At 22.9% G+C, this 20,328-nt stretch overlaps 1 protein-coding gene across 1 annotated transcript in view; it reads left to right on the forward strand.

The window, feature by feature from the left end:
• Positions 1-18,345, forward strand: part of LOC129610997 (protein MMS22-like) — an 81,163-nt gene extending 62,818 nt beyond the window's left edge. The window contains exons 8-15 of the mRNA XM_055523894.1: positions 12,577-13,118; positions 13,869-14,286; positions 14,364-14,481; positions 16,598-16,903; positions 16,971-17,189; positions 17,247-17,590; positions 17,649-17,840; positions 17,895-18,345. Of these exons, the coding sequence (XP_055379869.1) occupies positions 12,577-13,118; positions 13,869-14,286; positions 14,364-14,481; positions 16,598-16,903; positions 16,971-17,189; positions 17,247-17,590; positions 17,649-17,840; positions 17,895-17,949 (2,194 nt within the window). The 3' untranslated portion in view covers positions 17,950-18,345. The remainder of the gene's footprint in view (positions 1-12,576; positions 13,119-13,868; positions 14,287-14,363; positions 14,482-16,597; positions 16,904-16,970; positions 17,190-17,246; positions 17,591-17,648; positions 17,841-17,894) is intronic.
• The last annotated feature ends 1,983 nt before the right edge of the window (positions 18,346-20,328 follow it).

Consider the following 20,328-nt stretch of genomic DNA (forward strand, 5'->3'; position numbering starts at 1 on the left):
CTTTTTGTTTTTTTTTAATATTATATAAGATTATGCTTCTTCTCTATAGAAATGATGATAAGTTTCAGGCTAATTCTAATTGTACTAGTTGTGTATTTAAAGAATAAAAAAGCAAAAATACAACTATATATTTACAGTAACTTAATCAATTATTTATGAGAGAATTTCCTGATTCCGATAATATAATACTTTTATATTATGTGAAAAAAAATGTTTGTATACGAGTAAATTAGTTTAATTGTTAAAATCCTGTTAAAAAAATCTAAATGATTTAAATTATAGTAGAAAAATATTTTTTAATCATTCGAAATTTTTTTTTTTTGGGTGTAGTTAAGAAGTTAAAAAATACTTTTAGAAGATTATCATTAAGAGATCAAAAAAAAAAATTAATTTATGGTAGAATTTTTTTATAGGAAAACCTCTGCTATAGTTAATTAAAACTTACTCATTATTCGAATTGATTTGTATTCTCTTTTGTTCTTAGTAATTGATAGCTATTAGCAATCGAAAATTCAGAATAATGTTTTAATTTTGAAGTTATATAAAAAAAAAATTAAAAATTAATTATAAGATTATGATGTGATTTAAGTTCATATTCTCATATGAATTAGTTATGAATTAGTTCCTAGGTATTTTATATTTTGTGGGTCGGATCATAAATTTATAATATAATTTTTTGGTTTAAACACCAATATTGTTATTTTATTTTTAATTAATTTTAAAAAAAATATTGAATTTTAATATTGTGAAAGATCAAAATATTTTCTGGATTTTAAATACTATTTTATTTCTTATTATAGTTTCGCAGTTATTTGTATAGTGATTATTATTGGATAGTAGTGAGAGTAAGTTGGCTTATTATTAATCAAAAACTATATAAAATTTAAAAACTAGTGGCTTTTCTTCCAATTTAAAGTTTTATACTATTGAAAATTAGCAAAACTTCCAGTTTACAGAACCGTATTTTCCTGAAACCTGGTTTTAGCCTCGTTTAGCACCTCTTAAACGTTTTACCATCAAAGAATTTTATTAATTGTTTAAACCCACCTAAATGATTAATTTAAACTCTTCGTTGAATATAACCATTAATAATAAAGGTTCTTTTAATTTTTGTCCTTATCCTAAAAGTATGCAACAATAATTTGTTGCTTAATGTAGTTTTGACAATGATAATGATTTTACAGTAAAATTTTTATAATTTTAAGGGATTATGTGCTAATATTTATAAAAACCAATTAATTGATCTAAATTTATTGGAATTTTTTCACAAAATCCATTATAATGTTATTTAATTTGGATTTTATAACCAAAGCTCGATATAAAACCCTATTGGAAAAAATTAATTAATTTTAATTGCTGAAACTTGAATTGGAATTGCTTCAAAAGTCAATTGATCACTATGAATATGAGTGTGTTAATTTTGTCAATTATAATTATTTCAAAACGCGTTTTCTTTTTAAAATATTTAATTTATGAGGATTAATAAAATCTTGAATAAAAGAATCCTGTTGCGGTCCTTCGCGCCTCACATTTTGCTAAAATAAATTAGGGCGATCTCGAGCGGGTGCTGTGCGGCTGGGCCCTAGGGGCACAATAGATCCTTAAACGTGGTTGCAGTGCACCCCGGGTTTACAAATTTACAAAAGTCTAAAAATGATAATAAAATCTTTCTCAGAACATAAATTTTCGAGAATATTTCTCGTTCGACAATAAGATAATAAGATGTTTAAAATATACCATTATTTTACATTACCATTAGATAACATTGTTTTACATATTATAGAGATAAATTTACATTAAATTAAATAAAGGGTTTACAGAAATAGTTACAGAATTTCAGAATATTTTAAAAGAAGACATTAAACTAATATATGTATTACGTGAATATGTGAATACTATTACTATTCGTATTATATTTGAAAATTTTTAAAGAATTTTCTTAATTTTTGAAAACATTTTGTACACTTCTTAAGTTTCAGGTGGGAGACAAAATAAAATATAATGTTCTTATATCTTTTAAAAATTTTAAAATAATAATTTTGCTTGGTTTTTCTATATCTTACAATGATTTGTAATAAAACAATGTGTAAAATATCGTTCTTATAATATTAACACGTTAATTGCCACGATAATATGAGAAAAATTTTCACATGGGCATGGTAACTTTGTACTAGGTTATTTGGTTAAAAATGTATCAGGGAAACTTAATGCATCACAGAAATTTTTTTTTTTTGCGAAAATTCCCGGAAAAACACTAGTTTTTATGTCACACATATATGACTAACACGATATATGCCCTATATTAAAACTTTTTTTCCCGATAAGCCATGTCAGTCTTAACATATAAGCCTGAATCATTCAAAGAAGATACAACAATATACAAAAGGTATAATGCAAACGACATATATGTCAGACAGGCCTTATGTAGAACTTTTTAGCATCAGACGCATGTGACTGACATGGCGATAAACGTGTTAAATATAATAAACTCAATAATTTTATTCTAACTCCCTATTCATACTTGATAATTTCTTCATACTTTTGTATCTTAGTTTATAGAACGTTTATCTAGAAACCGGTAGGTCATTGGTTCGAGTTCAGTTCAAAGAAAAACAAATTTAAGTTAAAATATTTCGGCCTTAACTCATCGTTTTACCTAAGTTTGGAAAATTATTAAAATATGAAATCTCATTTGAATTACTGAAAATCATTGTATTAATCTTTAAATTTCGGTTTCTTTATATAAACAAATAAATAATCTAAATCCAAAAAAATTATAATATCAAAATATAACATCAAAATATAAAAATATTTAATTTAACCTTAGGCATTTTTTTTTTACATCTCGTACTCATCAGAAAACCCTCAATTATGTTGTTTACCATATGTGATGGCTAAAAAATATTTTGCAAATAAATTTTGTATTTATTTATTTTTTCAACATCTTAAGAGATTAAAAATTTTTTTTTGTATTTCAAAATTAAGTTTGTATTTACTATCAACGTCTTAATAACATTAATTTCTGAGTGATTTCTGGATAATCAAAATAATTATTTTTTAATATTTAAGATTTAAAAATAATTAAAATTTTAAAAATGAAATTTATTATTATTTTATTATCAAAAATTAATAAATTAAAATAAAATAAATTTTTTTAATACCATTGTCATATTTCTTAAAAATTTTAATACCTTTATGCCTATTGGCACAAAATAAATTATTTATTATGGGTATTTTACACGAGTACTCACAAATTCAAAAAAAAAAAAAAATAATAAAAGTCAATTAATGGATCAAATTAATGAAATATTTAAAATAAATAAGAGTTAAGGCCATTACAAAAGCATTTAGTTTTTAACAGTAAATTAACAAAATTTTATAAGCATATGATTTCATCGGAATTAAAAATAACTAATTTAATTAATTATAACAGGTATTTATAATTAAAACATAAACGCGAATTGTTTGTTTTTTTTTCTATGTTTTATATTTTATGTAATTAATTGGAAAATAATAGTAATTTTAGTTTAATAACAGTTAGAATATGAGAGATTAATGATATTTTAATCCTGTTAACTTTGAAATCTATAAAAATCAGGAATTTAGAATTCTCACTATCTCTTACAGTAGAGAAAGAGAAATTTTTGTTTACTAACCAATTTATCTGTTTTAAAACTCGAAATTTTGTTTGTTTGTTAAACTAAGAAGATCGAAGATTCTTAATTTATAAAAAATAAAATACAAAAACACAAACAAAAAGCGAACAAATTAATTACCATCTATAAGAAAAACTTGAAATATTTATAAAACGTTTTTATTACACGGTTTTAAGGTCATTTTGGTTCGAATTTTTTTTTTGTGTTCAAGAAGTTGATTTTTTTGTGCTAATTGGCAATATCTTTGTATACATACTTTTACTTTCAAATTTTGATATTGATGGATCAATTATATATACTTGTAGGTATGTCCGAATATCTAATATATATATATATATATATATATATACTAATAGACTTCTAACCTGTCAGGTATTTAAAATATTTTTAAAAAAAGAGACTTGTTTAATATGCAAATATTGAAAGTGAAATGATATTTTTTTGTGAATTTGAATCAAAAAAAAATGTTTGTTTAAAAATTTATTCTTTAAGCTATAATTAAGATAAGAGCAAGTAGAAAATGTTTTTTTAATGAATTTATTCTATATTAATGAATGTTTATGAGTTACAACAGCTGTCAATATTATTATTGGATTTTTATGGGGGACACGAAAAATATTCAAGTATTACAAATCATTTAGAAATGTATTGAAACCAGTTTTGTGTGTCCGAATGAAAGTTTTCTAAATGTACAGTAGTGGAATTAACTTTAAAAATATTATCATAATTGAAGTAAAAGTTCTCGGGTTAATTTTAAAAATTTGATTTGATTTAATTAAAATTAAAGATTTTAATCACAATCCAAAGAAAATATCGGCTGCTTCTTAAATTAATTTTGTATTCTTTATATTTCCAAATTTGAAATAAATATAAATTTTAATTTGTACTGATTAAAGATCGCAGTCATATCGCAATGAAAATTTGTAAAGAATTCTATTTAATAGTCGGGGTGTTTTATAATTTTAGTATACATGTTGTTATGCTCCTTTAAGTAGTCATTCTAAAAAGAACTTTAGAATTAATCTTACTTATATATGAGAGAGTGTATTGCTTCCAACCAAATTGTGTATATGAATTTAACACCTAATTAAATTTGTATTTCCTATAATTTTCTCTTATAAATGCTAATTTTCGCATTGGAACACCAGTAAATGTAAGTAATACTTATAAAATATTTTCGTTCAAATTCTTGCCCAAATAAAAAATTGCTTTATTTTAAAACTGCAATATTCCAATAATTTTATCATCAATTTTTTTAACGCACATAAAAATTTTTATAAATATTGCATTTAATCATGTTAATTGCATAATACCGTGTAATATCAGTTATAGTCATCAACCTTTTTGGTCAATTATTTAATAAAATATGTGCTTGATATGCAAGTATATATTACAAAAATTTAATAATAGAACGTTTTTAAATATAGAAAGAAAACTTTAAGAGGAAATAATTTTTTAATATTGGCCCCCTACCGAGAAAATGTAGAAAGAAAAATCAATCAAAAACGTAACGAATCAAAACAAAAGAAAAAAATAAATATTTATATTTCATGAGTAATTAAGGTGTCCAGGTGAAACTTTAATTTATACACCTATCAAAAAGTTCAATAAAATTAAATATTAGTAAAATAATTTGGGAAATAGCTTCAAATTTTGTGTAACTTTACTTTTATAAATATAAAACTTGTTTTCTTTCTCACAGATTTAAAGGTTGATATTAATAGGGAAGAGGAATTAGATTTTTTTTTTTATATTTTTTTTAAGAAATTATTTCGAATGATTTATTGGGTCCTAAACATATGGCCAATAAATTCAAGTAAGTTTTGATTTTATGAGGTCCAAGATTACTTAATTTAATGTTAATTGCTTAACATAAGTTCAAAAGTTCTTTATCTATAAGCATTTTTTTCTATTATACAAAATTTTTAAGGAATTTTAGAAAATTTTTATTTTTCTAAAAATGCACACCAGTGTGCGCATGCTAATTGAAATTTAGTATTGAAAGAAAAGATATACTTGATTATGTTAAGCTTGTGACACTCACACTAATGAATGGTCCTGAGGTAAATGACATATAATTATATCCTTACACAATTTTATATGTCATTGAAACAATTTGGTTAAAACTTGAGTACTATAGTTTGAGTAATTTTCAAAAATAGGATTAAATAATTTTTGACGTCATAAGGCTTATAACTACCATGTAAAAAGATTGATCGAACCAAAATAGCATTGCTACATTTATTTACGTAAAATTTCAGTATACTATGCTCTCAATAATTAGAGAGACTTAATTTCAATAGTAGTGTTATAATAGTAGTCAATGTTATAATTAACTCACAACTTATATACTTATGCATATATGTATGACTCTTTAGCTTGTTCAACAACGTCGGACTTAAATTAATTGCGCTAATAGTTGTTATTTGAATTTTGTAGTTATATTTAACTGCATTTTATTTAATTCTTTTTTTTCCTATAACAATTTAGCATTAAATTTGATAAAATTGTTGTCGGTTTGTTAAAATTTATTTAAACATTTTAATGCCTTCAATAAAATACCTTAGAGGCATCAGCTTTCAAAAGCAATAAAAAAAAATATTTCAAATTATATAATTATACCCGTACGAACGTATGTTCGAAGGGTATACTAAATTTGCCTTACCGTTTGTAACGCTAAGAAATAACGGTGTTAGATATAGACTCAAGTGTATGTTTTTGATCAGCGTCGAATTCTGAGTTAATTTAGCTTTGTCTGTCCGTCCGTCCGTCCGTCCGTCCGTCCGTCCGTCCGTCCGAACGATAACTCAAAAACTAATTGAGCTAAGTTCACCAAATTTTCACAAATGATTTATTGTAGTAAGTGCCAGAACCCTATTTAAATTGGACATGATCGGGGTACCGGTTCGGGTAGCTGCCATACAACTTCAAAATTCATTTGGCTATATCTCAGAAACTATAAAAGTTGTGGTATTGAAATTTCACACAAACGAATATATTAGTAGGGCCAATGTGTCTCATAAAAGTCGTTGAAATTACTTGACTCCTTCTGGTACCTGCCATACAACTTCAAAAGTTATTTGGCTATATTTCAGAAACTATTAAAGCTATGGTATTGAAATTTCACACAAACGAATATATTAGTAGGGCCAATGTGTCTCATAAAAGTCGTTGAAATTACTTGGCTCCTTCTGGTACCTACCATACAACTTCAAAAGTTATTTGGCTATATCTCAGAAACTATAAAAGCTGTGATATTGAGATTTCACACAAGTGAATATATTAGTAGGGCCGATGTGCTTGATAAAATTCGCTAAAATTTCTTGGCTCTTTTCGGTAGCTGTCATACAACTTCATAGTAGTTTGGCACACACAGTATTTTGAAAAACACATAGTACTGAAATTTTGCATAAATTAATATGATAATACGGCAACTTAAAGTCATAGTCTGCCCCTTAGTTAGTTATGGCACAATAGTTATTCGCACATAGGATAACAAATTCGTACGGGTATCACAGAGTTGACAAGGTCAACTCTATTTTTTTCTCGTTTTGAAGTAAAAATAAATATTCTTCTTGTTTTATTTTAACAATAACATTTTAATTCTGTACACAGTTTATTTCTTAATTTTAAAGCTTCCGCTGCGAATTCTTTAGATTAAATCAATTGTTTATTATTAGAATCATAAATTGTGGCAAAAAATTAATAATTAAGAACTTAACTAATAACAGAATTTGAGAAAATAATTAATTTTAAATTTTTATTTTACCCATATGGCTAACATTTTAAAAAAGAAATTTAAATTAAAGTATTTTAATGGAATAATGCAGGTCTTCTGAATTGGAAATGGCAATTGTAATTGGTGGCAACCGTTGATATATTGAATTAAATACACACACACATATGTACTATATATGCATAAGTAAGTATGCAATCTAAATCAGTATGTAAATTTATATAAAATAATTACGATTAATAATCTTAATCTCAAATCTAATCGAACAATTTACGCCGGTTTAAATAATACGCCGGTAAAAAGTAAAGCTTTTTTAAATTCGTATACTTATGCATAATGTAGATATGTATATGTACATCAAAAAAACAAAATTCATAATTCTTTTCTTATTTTTGATAACATTTTAATAGCCTATTGTATACGTTATATGTATGTATGTGAATTAATGAAAAAAACAATGGCACTATGTGGTCCATCAATTTGGCAATTAAAAACAATATACAAACCTAATTTCGAAATTTAAATACATTTATATAAATGTGTGTTTGTACATTTATGGACACAAAATATTCAAAAATTTTTTAAAAATTTTGCAATAAACAGAGCAGAATTAATAATCATATAAAACGATATAATTTAATTAAAAACCCATGCAATTTACCATTTAAGCTTAATATTATAATTTAGATGAAATTATATTGCCATTTTTAAAGTTTTATAAGCATTTTATTGTTCTTAATTATATTAATTTAAAATGTACAATTTGAAAAATATTTTATAGTGTATGGAAAATTTGCAAAATATTTTATAGTGTATTGGTTTTTCTTTTAAATTAACACGAAAAAATTGCATACAACATTTGTTTATAATATGAATTAAAGTACGTGTAAGCGTGAGTGCGTGAGTAAGTGAGAGCTTATATTTAGAAAATTGTCTACTCAATATAAATCATTAATTTCTTATAAATTTCAAAGAAAACAATAATATAATAATTATTAAGCAAATATTTATCTTCCATTTTAATTGTTTTTGTATTGACTTCCGAAATTTAATACAAAACCGTTGAACAATCCAGTTTGTTCTAAAATTTAGAGCTTAAGTAGAAAAAATCAGGGAGAGAGAGAGCAGCCAAAAAAAAATGTTGTTCTAATCAGCCAAAAAAAAATTGTTGCTTCTAGTATACACGTTAAATAAAATTTTGCCATTGTAAATCTTATTTTTGTTTAATATAGTAAATTAGTGTTTAATATTGAATTAGTGATTATTGTGACAACAATATTCAATATAATCGTCTGTAATTTTCTATCAAGAACATAATATTCCACTACTACACTAACTATGATCCAAAATGCAGAAAAACTGTTTTGCCTTTTACTGCAAAGAACATTATTCTTTAATTTGATTGGGGTATTCGAATTGCACTCAAAATTTTCCAACTGCATTTTACAAAATCACGTATATATTTCACATATTTGTTTAATAATAATTGTGCCATATAGGCTATTTTAGAATTCAACTAAATTTCAGCCAAATCAATTTGAATTTAAATTAAAAATTGAAATGTAAGCTTACACGGCCAAGTTTGTAGTTGTTTAGGGTTAAAATAATCACGTAAACTATATAAAAGTAATATAAAATATTTACGATGAATAACAAACATGTTAAATACAAACATGAGAAGAGTAACTTAAAGTTGAAAAAAATGACTAAACGTATATAGCCAATCTATAATTTCCAAAAATATTCTGAATATAATAATAATTTTCAATAAAAACTTCTTAATTTGGAGAAAAACGCGTAAACCTAATTAAAAATTATGCTGATTTTCATACTATTTCGAAATTCATCTACTAAGTTTAATTAAAACTTGTGGAACCCCTGCATATTTTTTGTTTTATATTATTACCTATGATTTATCAAACAAAATGAGCATCTAATGTCAAAATTCACAATTTTCCATAAAAGTTGTCTCGACTAATTATATGTATATGCATTTAATTAGTCGTTTAGACTTTTTTGAATTACTCTTTTGTAAATCATCACATTGATGACAAAGTCTCCTACTGATTGTCTCTATACAATAACTATAAACAATAAATTTTTCTTTTGTTTTGTTTTCTTTATTTTATAAATTGTTATCATTAAATTATATCCGTTTCTGGTTAATGATTTATTCAAATTTATTTAAATATGTATATATATATATATGTAGATATACATAAGAAGTATGCCATTTTAGTTTTGTAGTTCAAGGTTAAACATACATTTTACACATATAATTCTAAATACATACATTTTTTCTTCTTCTGTTATTTTATAATAATTTAAAAAGGAAATTAAATTCTAATATATCACCACAATCCAATATAAATTTGGTGCTTATCTTTTGTGTATTTAAAGCATTTCAAACATAACACCTACTTGAAAGCAAAATAAAAAAATCAAAAAGCTTAAAAATATGCAAAATAATTTTGGGTATTTTAAAATTTAATTTTTCATTTTCTGTTTAATTTTATTTTATTGTATTTTTCGCAAATAAAAGAACATCGAAATTTTTTCCATTAAATTATTATATAATAAAAAATCAACATTATCTCTTAATTTAATATTTATTTTAAATACATTTTAGTTGGATATTTGTGATGAATGATGAACAACTTGTCAAATTAAAAACTAGAAAAAAAAAATAATTAAAATATTTTAAAATCAAATACCCAAAGTGAAAAAAAGACATAATGGTTTCGAAAATAATAGGTAGTAAAAAAATTTTTTTTCTTTTTGGCTTTTATCTCACAAATTAATTAAAATTTTACACTTTTAAGAGCATTAATGGCGCTGACACAATACATAAAATTTTTCACCAGGTTCTAAATTTTCTATTTTGTTAATTGATTTTTCTCTTTATTTCTCATAAGCTGATAACGTTATAATACAGTCGAACTTGGGGAGTTTTTGCTTATTCAGTTCTAGAGTAGTTAACGAATGTTCGAACGTACTACAAGTTAGAACTAATATAGATCGTTCGGAAATTCAATCTGCAATAAAGAAATGTTAGTAATGTAGCGCAGACCTCTTGTATAAATTTTGTCGCTGCCTCATGAAATTTTTTTTTTTTAACTGAAAAATCAGAAAAAACTTTAAATTTCAAAATGGCAGATTCAGATATTGAAAGGTTATTAAAGTAAGTTTTCTTTAAGTCTTCAAATCTTGTTAAAATTTCCTTATTTTGTAATGAATTGGAAGGCGAAAAGTATTGGGATACAATTTCATAACCAATATCATTTTTGTTTTCTCGAACGACTAATTATTTAGAAGTTTCAGAATTTGTAGACTGCGTAAATAAAAAAAACTGAACTAAAGTTTTTCCATTTTTAGGCAAATAAATATGCCTACAACTCTTCACAAACAACGTTTGTGCGTATGAGAGTAAATTCTGTTGGTCCCCTATAATAGATGTTTAATTTTCCAATTTCGAGAATTTTAATGTCAAACTAGCTGTACATTATTGCCCTATATTATTTAAACAATTTTAATTAAGATTTGGGGCCATTTAAGGAGACTCTTTTTTCTTTTGGAAAATTTTCTTACATTTCTTACAATAAACTTATTGTGTATGCCTCACATAACAACTAATCACTTTTTAATTCTACTTGCGCTGATTCAACTGTAATTTATTGTAAATTTATTGTTATAATTATTATTTTATAAAATAATAAAATTTTTATTAAATAACATTAAAATTTCAAGTAAAAATTAATTTTTATTTTAGAAAACCAGAAATATTCTTTTGATCAAGAATCTATTCGGTGAGAATAATGTGGTTTTGTTTATTTTTTCCAGTTGGATGAATGATGTAAAATTTATCAAATCAAATGGCAAATTTTTAAAATTAAGTCATTTTATTACCCTTGCTTTTTTTTACGTTATCGTGTATTTTTTTTTAAATTTTATGATTTTTATATTAAAAATATTTTTTTCTTTTGGTGTGAAAAATATTTCTTTGTTTTTGTTTTAATTTTGTTATATGAATGTATACAGGACACTTAAAATGTAATAAATTTAAAATATAATAATTGAAATTCAATAAATTTGTCCTTGAAATATGGTTAAAAAAACTGGATTTTAAAAAATACTTATCTGCAAGATCTAAAAGCCCCTTTTCAATATGCAAACTCCTTAGCTTTAGCATCTTATCCTTCTTTATAAAAATATTTAATTCATTTGTATTCCAGGATATTCCAGGATTTTTAACAAGATTCAAAAATTTTTGTTCACAATTGTTTAAAGAAATTTTTACCGTAAGCACAAACTTATATTATTAAAACGTTTATTAACTCTATCCCCGGATACCATCTGTCCTTGTGATCCCGGCAACTAAACACGAATTTATTTTCTAGAGCAACTTCAAGAATGAATTAAACAATTTATTTGTCAATTCTTAGAGAGGTCTAAAATTATTTGGAAAAAAAACATTATTAGGAAGCTTTGTTGGAGATATGAAATAAAGCGATTTCAGTGGAAAGAATAGATTAGAAGTCACAGTATCCTAACATGTTTTATTAAACGTAAATTCAATGACCATGTATGAGAGTATCATGAGTAGCGTTTAATAAGTTAAAACCCCATATTCATATGTTTGAACTTTAAAAATACTCGTAAAATGTAAGATTATGTGAAATTTCATTAAGTTATGCACATTAATTATTCTTAGGTGTTTAAATTCATTAAAAATATTTTCAAAGTGTTTTTAAAATTTATTCTTTTATTTGTAAGTTTTTTTATAATTAATTATTAACGTTTTGTATAGTCATAAATCTAATAAAGCAAAAATATCTGCCAAAACAACATATTTGAATAAAAAAAAAATTATTGCAATCTTATATCATAAATTTGTAGATATAAAAAAACCAAAATCCAACTTAAAATTCAGCTTTTCGAAATATTTACGACACTCTTTTTTTTTAATTTACTCAATTCTAAAACTTTAATTATTTAGGAATTCTTAATTTCTAATTTATAGTAGTGCATTGTGACACCATAAATATTATTTAATAAAAATAAAATTTTAAGCACTTCTTTTACTAATTTATTTTTGTTTAAGAAAAAAACAAAAAAAAAAACCGAAACCTTTAAGAATTTTAGTAAAAAATTATAATAATTTTTATTTATCTTTTTTATTTTTAGCTCATCTGGAAAAGGATATTTAGAAAAAATCAAAACTTTATTGGTAAATTGTAAACCAGATCCCAATCTTTCAAGTTATATTCTATTTACATTGATACTTGGGAAAACCATCGAAAAATTAATTAAAACAAATCAAAATAATCAAGTACAAAAGATTTTTGGACGGATTTATACAAAATTTTCACCAGCAAAATATTTGGCATTAAGTGAAATTGGAATACATCATTTAATTGAATTATTTTTAACATTAACATTAAGTTCGGATATTCAAGAGATTGCACCAAAAATCAAAGATAAATTACTTTTAATACAATTAGATAAAATTTCATTGAATCGACAAATTTGTATTATGAAAGGACATGTAGCCTTAATGATATTATATGTAGAAAATTTTATGGATTTATCAGATTATATTAAAAAAATATTAGAACAATTGAATTCTATTAAAAATGATATTAATATATGTAAAATATTAAGTGAAGGTCTATGTGAAATATTAAAAAAATCTGAAAATTTCGATAATGGAGAATATTTATTAGTTGGTAAGTTTTTATGTATATTCTTCTAGCGATTTCGTAAAACGACATAAATAATAGCATAATCTTATCAAAAATTATAAATTGAAATTCATTGTAAGATTGTACAAAAATTTGTGATCAAGTATTGCAAAAACGCTTAAGCAAACTTTATATTCTACACAGAATAATAATCAAAGTAAAAATTGTTATTAATATTTTACTAAAATTTGTCCAAAAAGAATAAAAGAAGTAGTAAAATTCTTCTTTAATTAATAATATTTAAAAATATTTTTTATTAAGAAAACCTGAAAAAATATTCTACCGAGATTCGGTGACTTTATACGCTAATAATTTTTTAAATTATAAGATCTTAATTAATTCGGAAAATTTTAAGTGTCTCTAAAAGCTATTTTTTAATATTTTCAAAATATTATTATAATATATATGTACATATATAAAATATAATCTGTTTCACCTATTTACTTTCAAATAAATGTGGGAGCTAATGAGCTAAAATAAAAACAACAGACAAATTTTTATGATCGTTAATTTTATTACATTAATAAAAACATCTCATAACCATGCCATTAAATTTAGAAAACAGACATTTCTTAAATGAAAAAAAAAAAAAACAAAATTTTAATTTTGACATTTTTTATTTTTTATTTATTTTATATTTTAATATTAAATTACGTTAATAAAATAAAATGTTTTTATTCTTAAAATGTTGTTTTTGGTTTTTCATCATTTTTTTTTTCTTATATTTTTTTTTAGATAGCTGGATTACACATTACTTAAATAATAGTTTACCAGTTGAACAAGAACGAACTTTAGAAGCAATACATAATGTTTTTGAAAAAATTCAAAATTATCAACAGAGTGTACATTTTGATAGACCGTCATCATCGCAATCATCAAATAATGTAAATCCATTGAGGGCAAACAACTTTCAAAGTTTGAAAAAAAACTTTAATTTACATTTATTCCCATTTATAAAACAAAATTTTTCTATAAGTTTTTCAATTTGGATACCAAAACTTGCTGCTGATTTTTGTATTCATTGTCATCATAATAATTCATCTATGCAAACTAGTGTAGTAGCTTCCACAAGTACAAATATTAATATAAGTGATCAAGCAATTTTTCAAAAGAATTTTCAATTTTTTATTGATGCAACATGTTCTAATAAAGAGTTTGTATTATTATTTTTGAAAAAAAAAAATATCCTGGTTGTAAAAATAATTGTATAATTTTTTCTTATGCTTTAAGGGCTCCATTGAAATTTTTGCTATCATTACTTGCTTCTGATAAAAGAAATGTGATTCCAGCTGCAACAATCATTCAAGTATGGTTAAAAAGTTTAGTTTTACTGTCATCGAACAATGAGGTAAATCAATTAAAAAAAAATTGATTTTTAAATGAATAAAAAATTCGCAGAATTTTTAACTTATTAAAATTCTTTCATAAGTCTAGTAATTTCAATAAATTTCTTTTCATTTTAATATACGCTATTGTATTATATATAAAGACTCGTTTCAAATCAATTTTAAATTATAATATAAGATTTTCATGCTGATTTGAACTTTAAAATGTTAAGTTGGTTTAAAAACAGAAATGAATCTAGTTTTCAAAACATAATTGTAAATTCTTTAAAGTTGATGGAAATGGTTAATATAAAAAAAATTTAATAATTTAATTAATAAATTAATTAATAGAAATTTAACTGAGTCGAGTGCAATGATAATACTAACTAAAGTATTATAATTCTTATTTCATAATTAATTTAATATTAAAACACATATTATGTACATATTATAAGCGCACATTTCTATTATTTTTTAAATGTCTTGTTCTAAAATTAATCATATCATGATAATCTGGATTCGATTAGAATTCATCCTAATTATAATTATAGTAATTCTGAATGGGACAACAATGAAAAATTTATTGTTCTGTAAAATAATATTATTAGATATGTAACTAAACATGAAATTGAAAATGTAAATTTTACTGTAACTAAGAATTTAATATACTTAAGACTATACTAAGAATATACCATTGATAAATGAGGTGATATATATCCGATTATCTTGAAAGGAAAGATATAACAATTTAATTAATTTTCTTAATTTTTTTTGTAATTAAAACTGGTCTCATTTTATTTAAAGCCATAAAATAATTTATACTATAGGTGTAAAAATTTAAAAATATAAATTTTATTGACATCAATATTATATATTCCAATTTTTTTTTTAAGTCTTTCGAATAAATTAAAAGAACAATTTAATGATCTAATCAGAATCAAATTGTTCTTTATTATTTTTTGTTTTTTTTCAAAAAAAAAAAATAAACCTGATTGCAGGCACCGCATGAAGGGTGTTCGCATATCTCTTCCAAAAAAATCACATATATTAAATAATTAAGGAACCATTGTAAATTTACAATTTAGAAAACACAAAATGTATAATTTTGGATGATCTATAAACTATTGATCTTAAATTTTTTCCTTTTATAAATTAAAATTATTTTTAACACTGTTCTAAAATATTACAGTTAAAAATAGAAATTAATTCCTATATGTGTTTTAAGCTGATTTTAATATGTTCAAATTTCACTATCACTAATTCGAATTTACTATTAATCGAATATTTAAATGAAAATATGTAAGTAAATTAAAATTATCATTTATTTATCTAAGTAAATTAGAATTATTATATAGTTCATTTTCTATTGATTAAATTGAGAAATGTGCAAAAGCCATTATTTCGCTCTTTTAAGTTTATGTTGACCACATAAATTACTTTATATTTTTAGCTACAAATTTCTTATTAAAAAATTAACTTTAGTTTGCTATTTTCCAAATCCAAAAGCAACATACGCAAATAGAACCATTTAAAACTAAATTACCAAAAATTCGATATTTTTCTACTACCAGAATGTAGTTCTAAGAGAATATAATGAATACAGAGTTGAGGAAAAGTGTGAAATAGTTTGACATTTTGTGTAGTTCTTATTTATATTATTAAATTCGCTATTTTTCAATTTTCTATTCATTTTCATATCATCTCTATTAATTATACTTACTTATTACCAAACTTAAATAAATTACTCGTATATTTTTTAAGATGTTTGAAGTTAAAAAAAACCAGTCAAATAATTCAATTTTATTATTTTGAACTCGATACATAAACAGAGAATATAGTATAATTTAGATTTTTTTATTTAAAATATTATTTATGATCTAAATATTATTATTGAGCTGGTTTTAATAAAATATAAAATAAGTTATAAAATCTTTAGTAGAACCAAAACCATTGTTGTTGAATTTTCTAAAAATTTTTTTAATTTTCTTGGGATTCTTAAACATTTTTTTGTTTTTGGCAATAACAATTGAATTATTTTTGTTCGCCTCTTTTTTATTTTTTCAAAAATAAAATAATAATATACAAAAAAGAAAAAATTAATAAATTTAATATAAAATACAAACTAATCTTGATTTTCAGGATGTTGTGAATTTAACAAGAATTGTAACTAATCTTGATGAATTTGGTTTTGTATGTGATTTAGCTGAGAATGATTTGTTAACAGCAAAAGAAACTTTATGCGTTTTTGTATCAGCTGTTGGTCGCAATTACAGAAATATTGAAAATTTTCAAACAAAATGTTCAGTAAGCGATAAATTTAATAAATATTTAAATGGTTTCGAAAAATGGTATACAGATAAAAATGAAAAGCCAGAAGTAACAATACGTTTTTATAGCTTTATAGCGATTGTAATTTTTAATTGCCCCGAAATTGTTTATGCGAAAGTAAGTGAAAATATTTTTTATAGTTTTGTAAACAAAAAACCAAATTTAATACGATTTTATTTTTTAGTCAAAAATTACCTGTTTTTTTCATATTGCAATGACACGTTTCATTCTTCCGACAACAATACAAGTTGGCAAGGCCCCAGACCAAAAACTAACTCAAGTTATACATAAGGTATGGCCAGTGCTTGTACAGGGTATTGGAAATCTTAATTTCAAAGGTGATCCATATGTTTCAAAAACTTTGACCGATCTAATTGTTAAATGGACTCCATATTTTAAAATAGTGAGTTATTTTACTAAAATTTATAGTTTATTACTTTAAATTCTTACTTTATTTTAGTCACAAAATCCAAAGATTGTCGCTCGTCCCTTTTTAAATTGTTTATCCGCAGAAAATGAACAATTATCAATATTTGTCTTTGAAAAATTGACAACAGTTTTTTTAACAATGCAACGAAGACAAGCTGATCCGAATGCATGTTTAGTTATAACAATATTCCAGGAAATTGTTGAAGCCAATTCAGATAATTCTTCTAAATTAAAATTGTTTGTAAAAGCAACATGTTTAACAACACTTGAACATTTAATGATGGTAGAAGAAATCGTTCCGAGTCGTTCTTTATTATTGGATATGTTCAAAAAAATTTGTAGAAGCTCAGCTTTCAGGAGTAGCTTAGAGATAAGGTGATTTTTATTGTATAGTTATTGTAGAGTTACAAATATAAAACTAAGTAATTTTCAGAGAAATAATAACAGAGCATTTAAGAATTATTACCGTAAAACATCTTTCATATTATACGTTCTTTCTTTTTGACATGTTAACTCAAATTGTTAATATATGTGTTGATTTAGTGGAACCAATTTTAGGATTTCTAATGGAACAAATTAAAGTTGTCGAGCAAAAACGCGGTGTTGGAGAAGATCAAAGGATAAGGTTGATTTAATTGAAGTTATTAATAAAATATTTATTTTTACTTAAAATTTTTAGGAGCTGCTTTCAAAAACTTCAAGGCTCAATTTTAGCGGCCAAAAATAGGAGATAAAACAGAACAGAATAAAAAATATTTTATCAAATGAGATAATTTGCAAATGATTCGAAATTAAATGTTTAAAATAAGCTTTTTATTACGTTTATAATTTTTTACTGAAAATAATTATTGACGTTTGTAATTATTTTGCAAAATAACTAAAAATACGCAATACTAGAAAATTTGGTATGCTAACTTATTTATTTTACTCAAGCTCAAGTCAGTTTAGGCAATAGTAAGGTGACATATAAATCTACAGGAATTTTGCAACTAATAACCACACTTAATTATAGATACTCTTTTAATAAATTTTACTGCCATTTATCGTACTTACCTTTACATGCAGTATTTCTTTACTTTAAATTATCAATATCTAGTTGGCATGTCAGCATATAATGAGAATTTAAATAAATGTGTATTAAATTAAAATTTTAGGATGAATTTTTTAAAATTTTATAAAAAATTATGTTTTTATTTATTATAAATACTTTCCTTTAAATCTGAAACCTATTTTATCAAAATACTTTTTTTTATTGCTCACATCTGCTTCAATATCAAGCACAAGTAACTTTGTTTAAAGTTATAACTGCATTTAAAATAATTGTAATAATTGTATAAAATACAAATATTTGTATTTTTTTTTAAACTAATGTACTCGTTAGATACTAATAAATAAAATTAAATTTAAAAGGTTTCATTAAATTGAAAGATTTTTTTGTTTTTGAATAGGGGATTAAGAGGATCGAAAATGTTTCAACGGTTATAAAACAATTGCCAGAATTAAATTAATTTAAAAAATCAATTTTTTAGCCAATTAATAAAATTAGACAATAAACATTAAAGGTAGTACAATATTAGTAATATTAGTACATAAGTATAAAAAAAAATGTAATGTATAATAATTTTCAAATTATTTTTTTTTCTTTTTATTATTTTTATTTAATAAAATTCAACAGCAAAATACAAAATCTTATTCTTGTTTTTCTATTTTTTTTTTTATCTTTTTAAATATATTTACAAATTTAATACCTATTTACGTTTTTAGTTTATTTTTTTTTCAGTTTTGATTAGTTTACTTTGTTATTTAATAATTTATTTAAAAAGAATTTTATTTTTAAACTTTGTTTTATTCATATTTAATATAAAGGTTTAAGTTTTATAAAAAGATTAATTATAATGTGGCGAAAATATGGATGGATTAAAATTTAGTTTGTTCAAAATAAGCGACAAAGAGAGCAGCTATTTTAGAAGCAATTGATTAAAAATTTTTTTTTAATATTATTTATTTTTGTTTCTTTTTTTTTTCTTTTTTTTGTTCTTAAGTCTCATATTTAATATCACTTATATTTCTTTTATGCATTTTTTTATTTTCTAAATATTAACAACACTTCAAAAAAAAAAAATATTAAATTTAAAATGCTCAAAATAAATCGATAAAAGTTGAAATTGTGTTTTTGCTATTAATTATAAAATGCGAAATGATTATTAAATAATTCAATTATAAATGGAGCTAGAAATATTTAATATAAAGTTTTAATACTTTTTAAATTGGTTCATTTATTCAATTTTTTGTATTTATTTAAAAAATCCAAAAAAATTTAAGTAATAAATCGTTACCATTTTTATATTTGAACATGGTTTAATAAAAAAAAAGTTGTATTCAAATTACGTTTAATTACTGAATATTTAAAAAATAATATTTTAATATCTGAAAAAGAGGTAGAAATTGAATATTTCATTCTTTAATTAACATGGTATTATCACTAAACAGCACCGAATAATATTCATATTTGAAACGATTTTTTCCCGTAATATTGGCATAAAACTTTAAAAATTAAATTTTTCGTTTCTAAAAGCCCAAAGACTTTGCGAAAAATGAAGATAACATTAAGATTACACGAAAAAATTGTATGAAGAGTAAAATTCCTGAATTGTTTTTCTAGTTATTCGTACTGCTTTTATTATTTTTTATAAAAGTAATTTCCGGAAGCAAAATACTGCTTAATAACCTTTTAAAACATAATGCCTATTGCTAAATTTTTTTTACTCTTTATATGTTTCCGTATTGTCCTAAATTGTTTGTTTTTAAAATTAATTTCCACATCAACTAATTATAATCAATTATTATATCAATAACTACATTTTATTATCCAAATAATTTTTAGAATTTAAAAGTAAGAAATAAAAATTTTGTTAAATCAAAATTCTAGCAATTTTTTTGCAAAAGCTGCAATATTTTCATTAACTCAAACTATAAAAGCGTGAATTTTTTAAAAAATTTGAATTGAATTCTTTTTGAAAATATTCTTGTTTTCATTTCAGTTTCCAATTTACTAAAGTAAACTTTAAAACGAAAAATTAAAAAAAAATTTTAATTTTTTCCTTTCTTTAAAC

This window comes from Condylostylus longicornis, unplaced genomic scaffold (genome assembly GCF_029603195.1).
Source record: "Condylostylus longicornis isolate FDR11 unplaced genomic scaffold, ASM2960319v2 ptg000048l, whole genome shotgun sequence".
In the NCBI taxonomy this organism is placed as follows: domain Eukaryota; kingdom Metazoa; phylum Arthropoda; class Insecta; order Diptera; family Dolichopodidae; genus Condylostylus; species Condylostylus longicornis.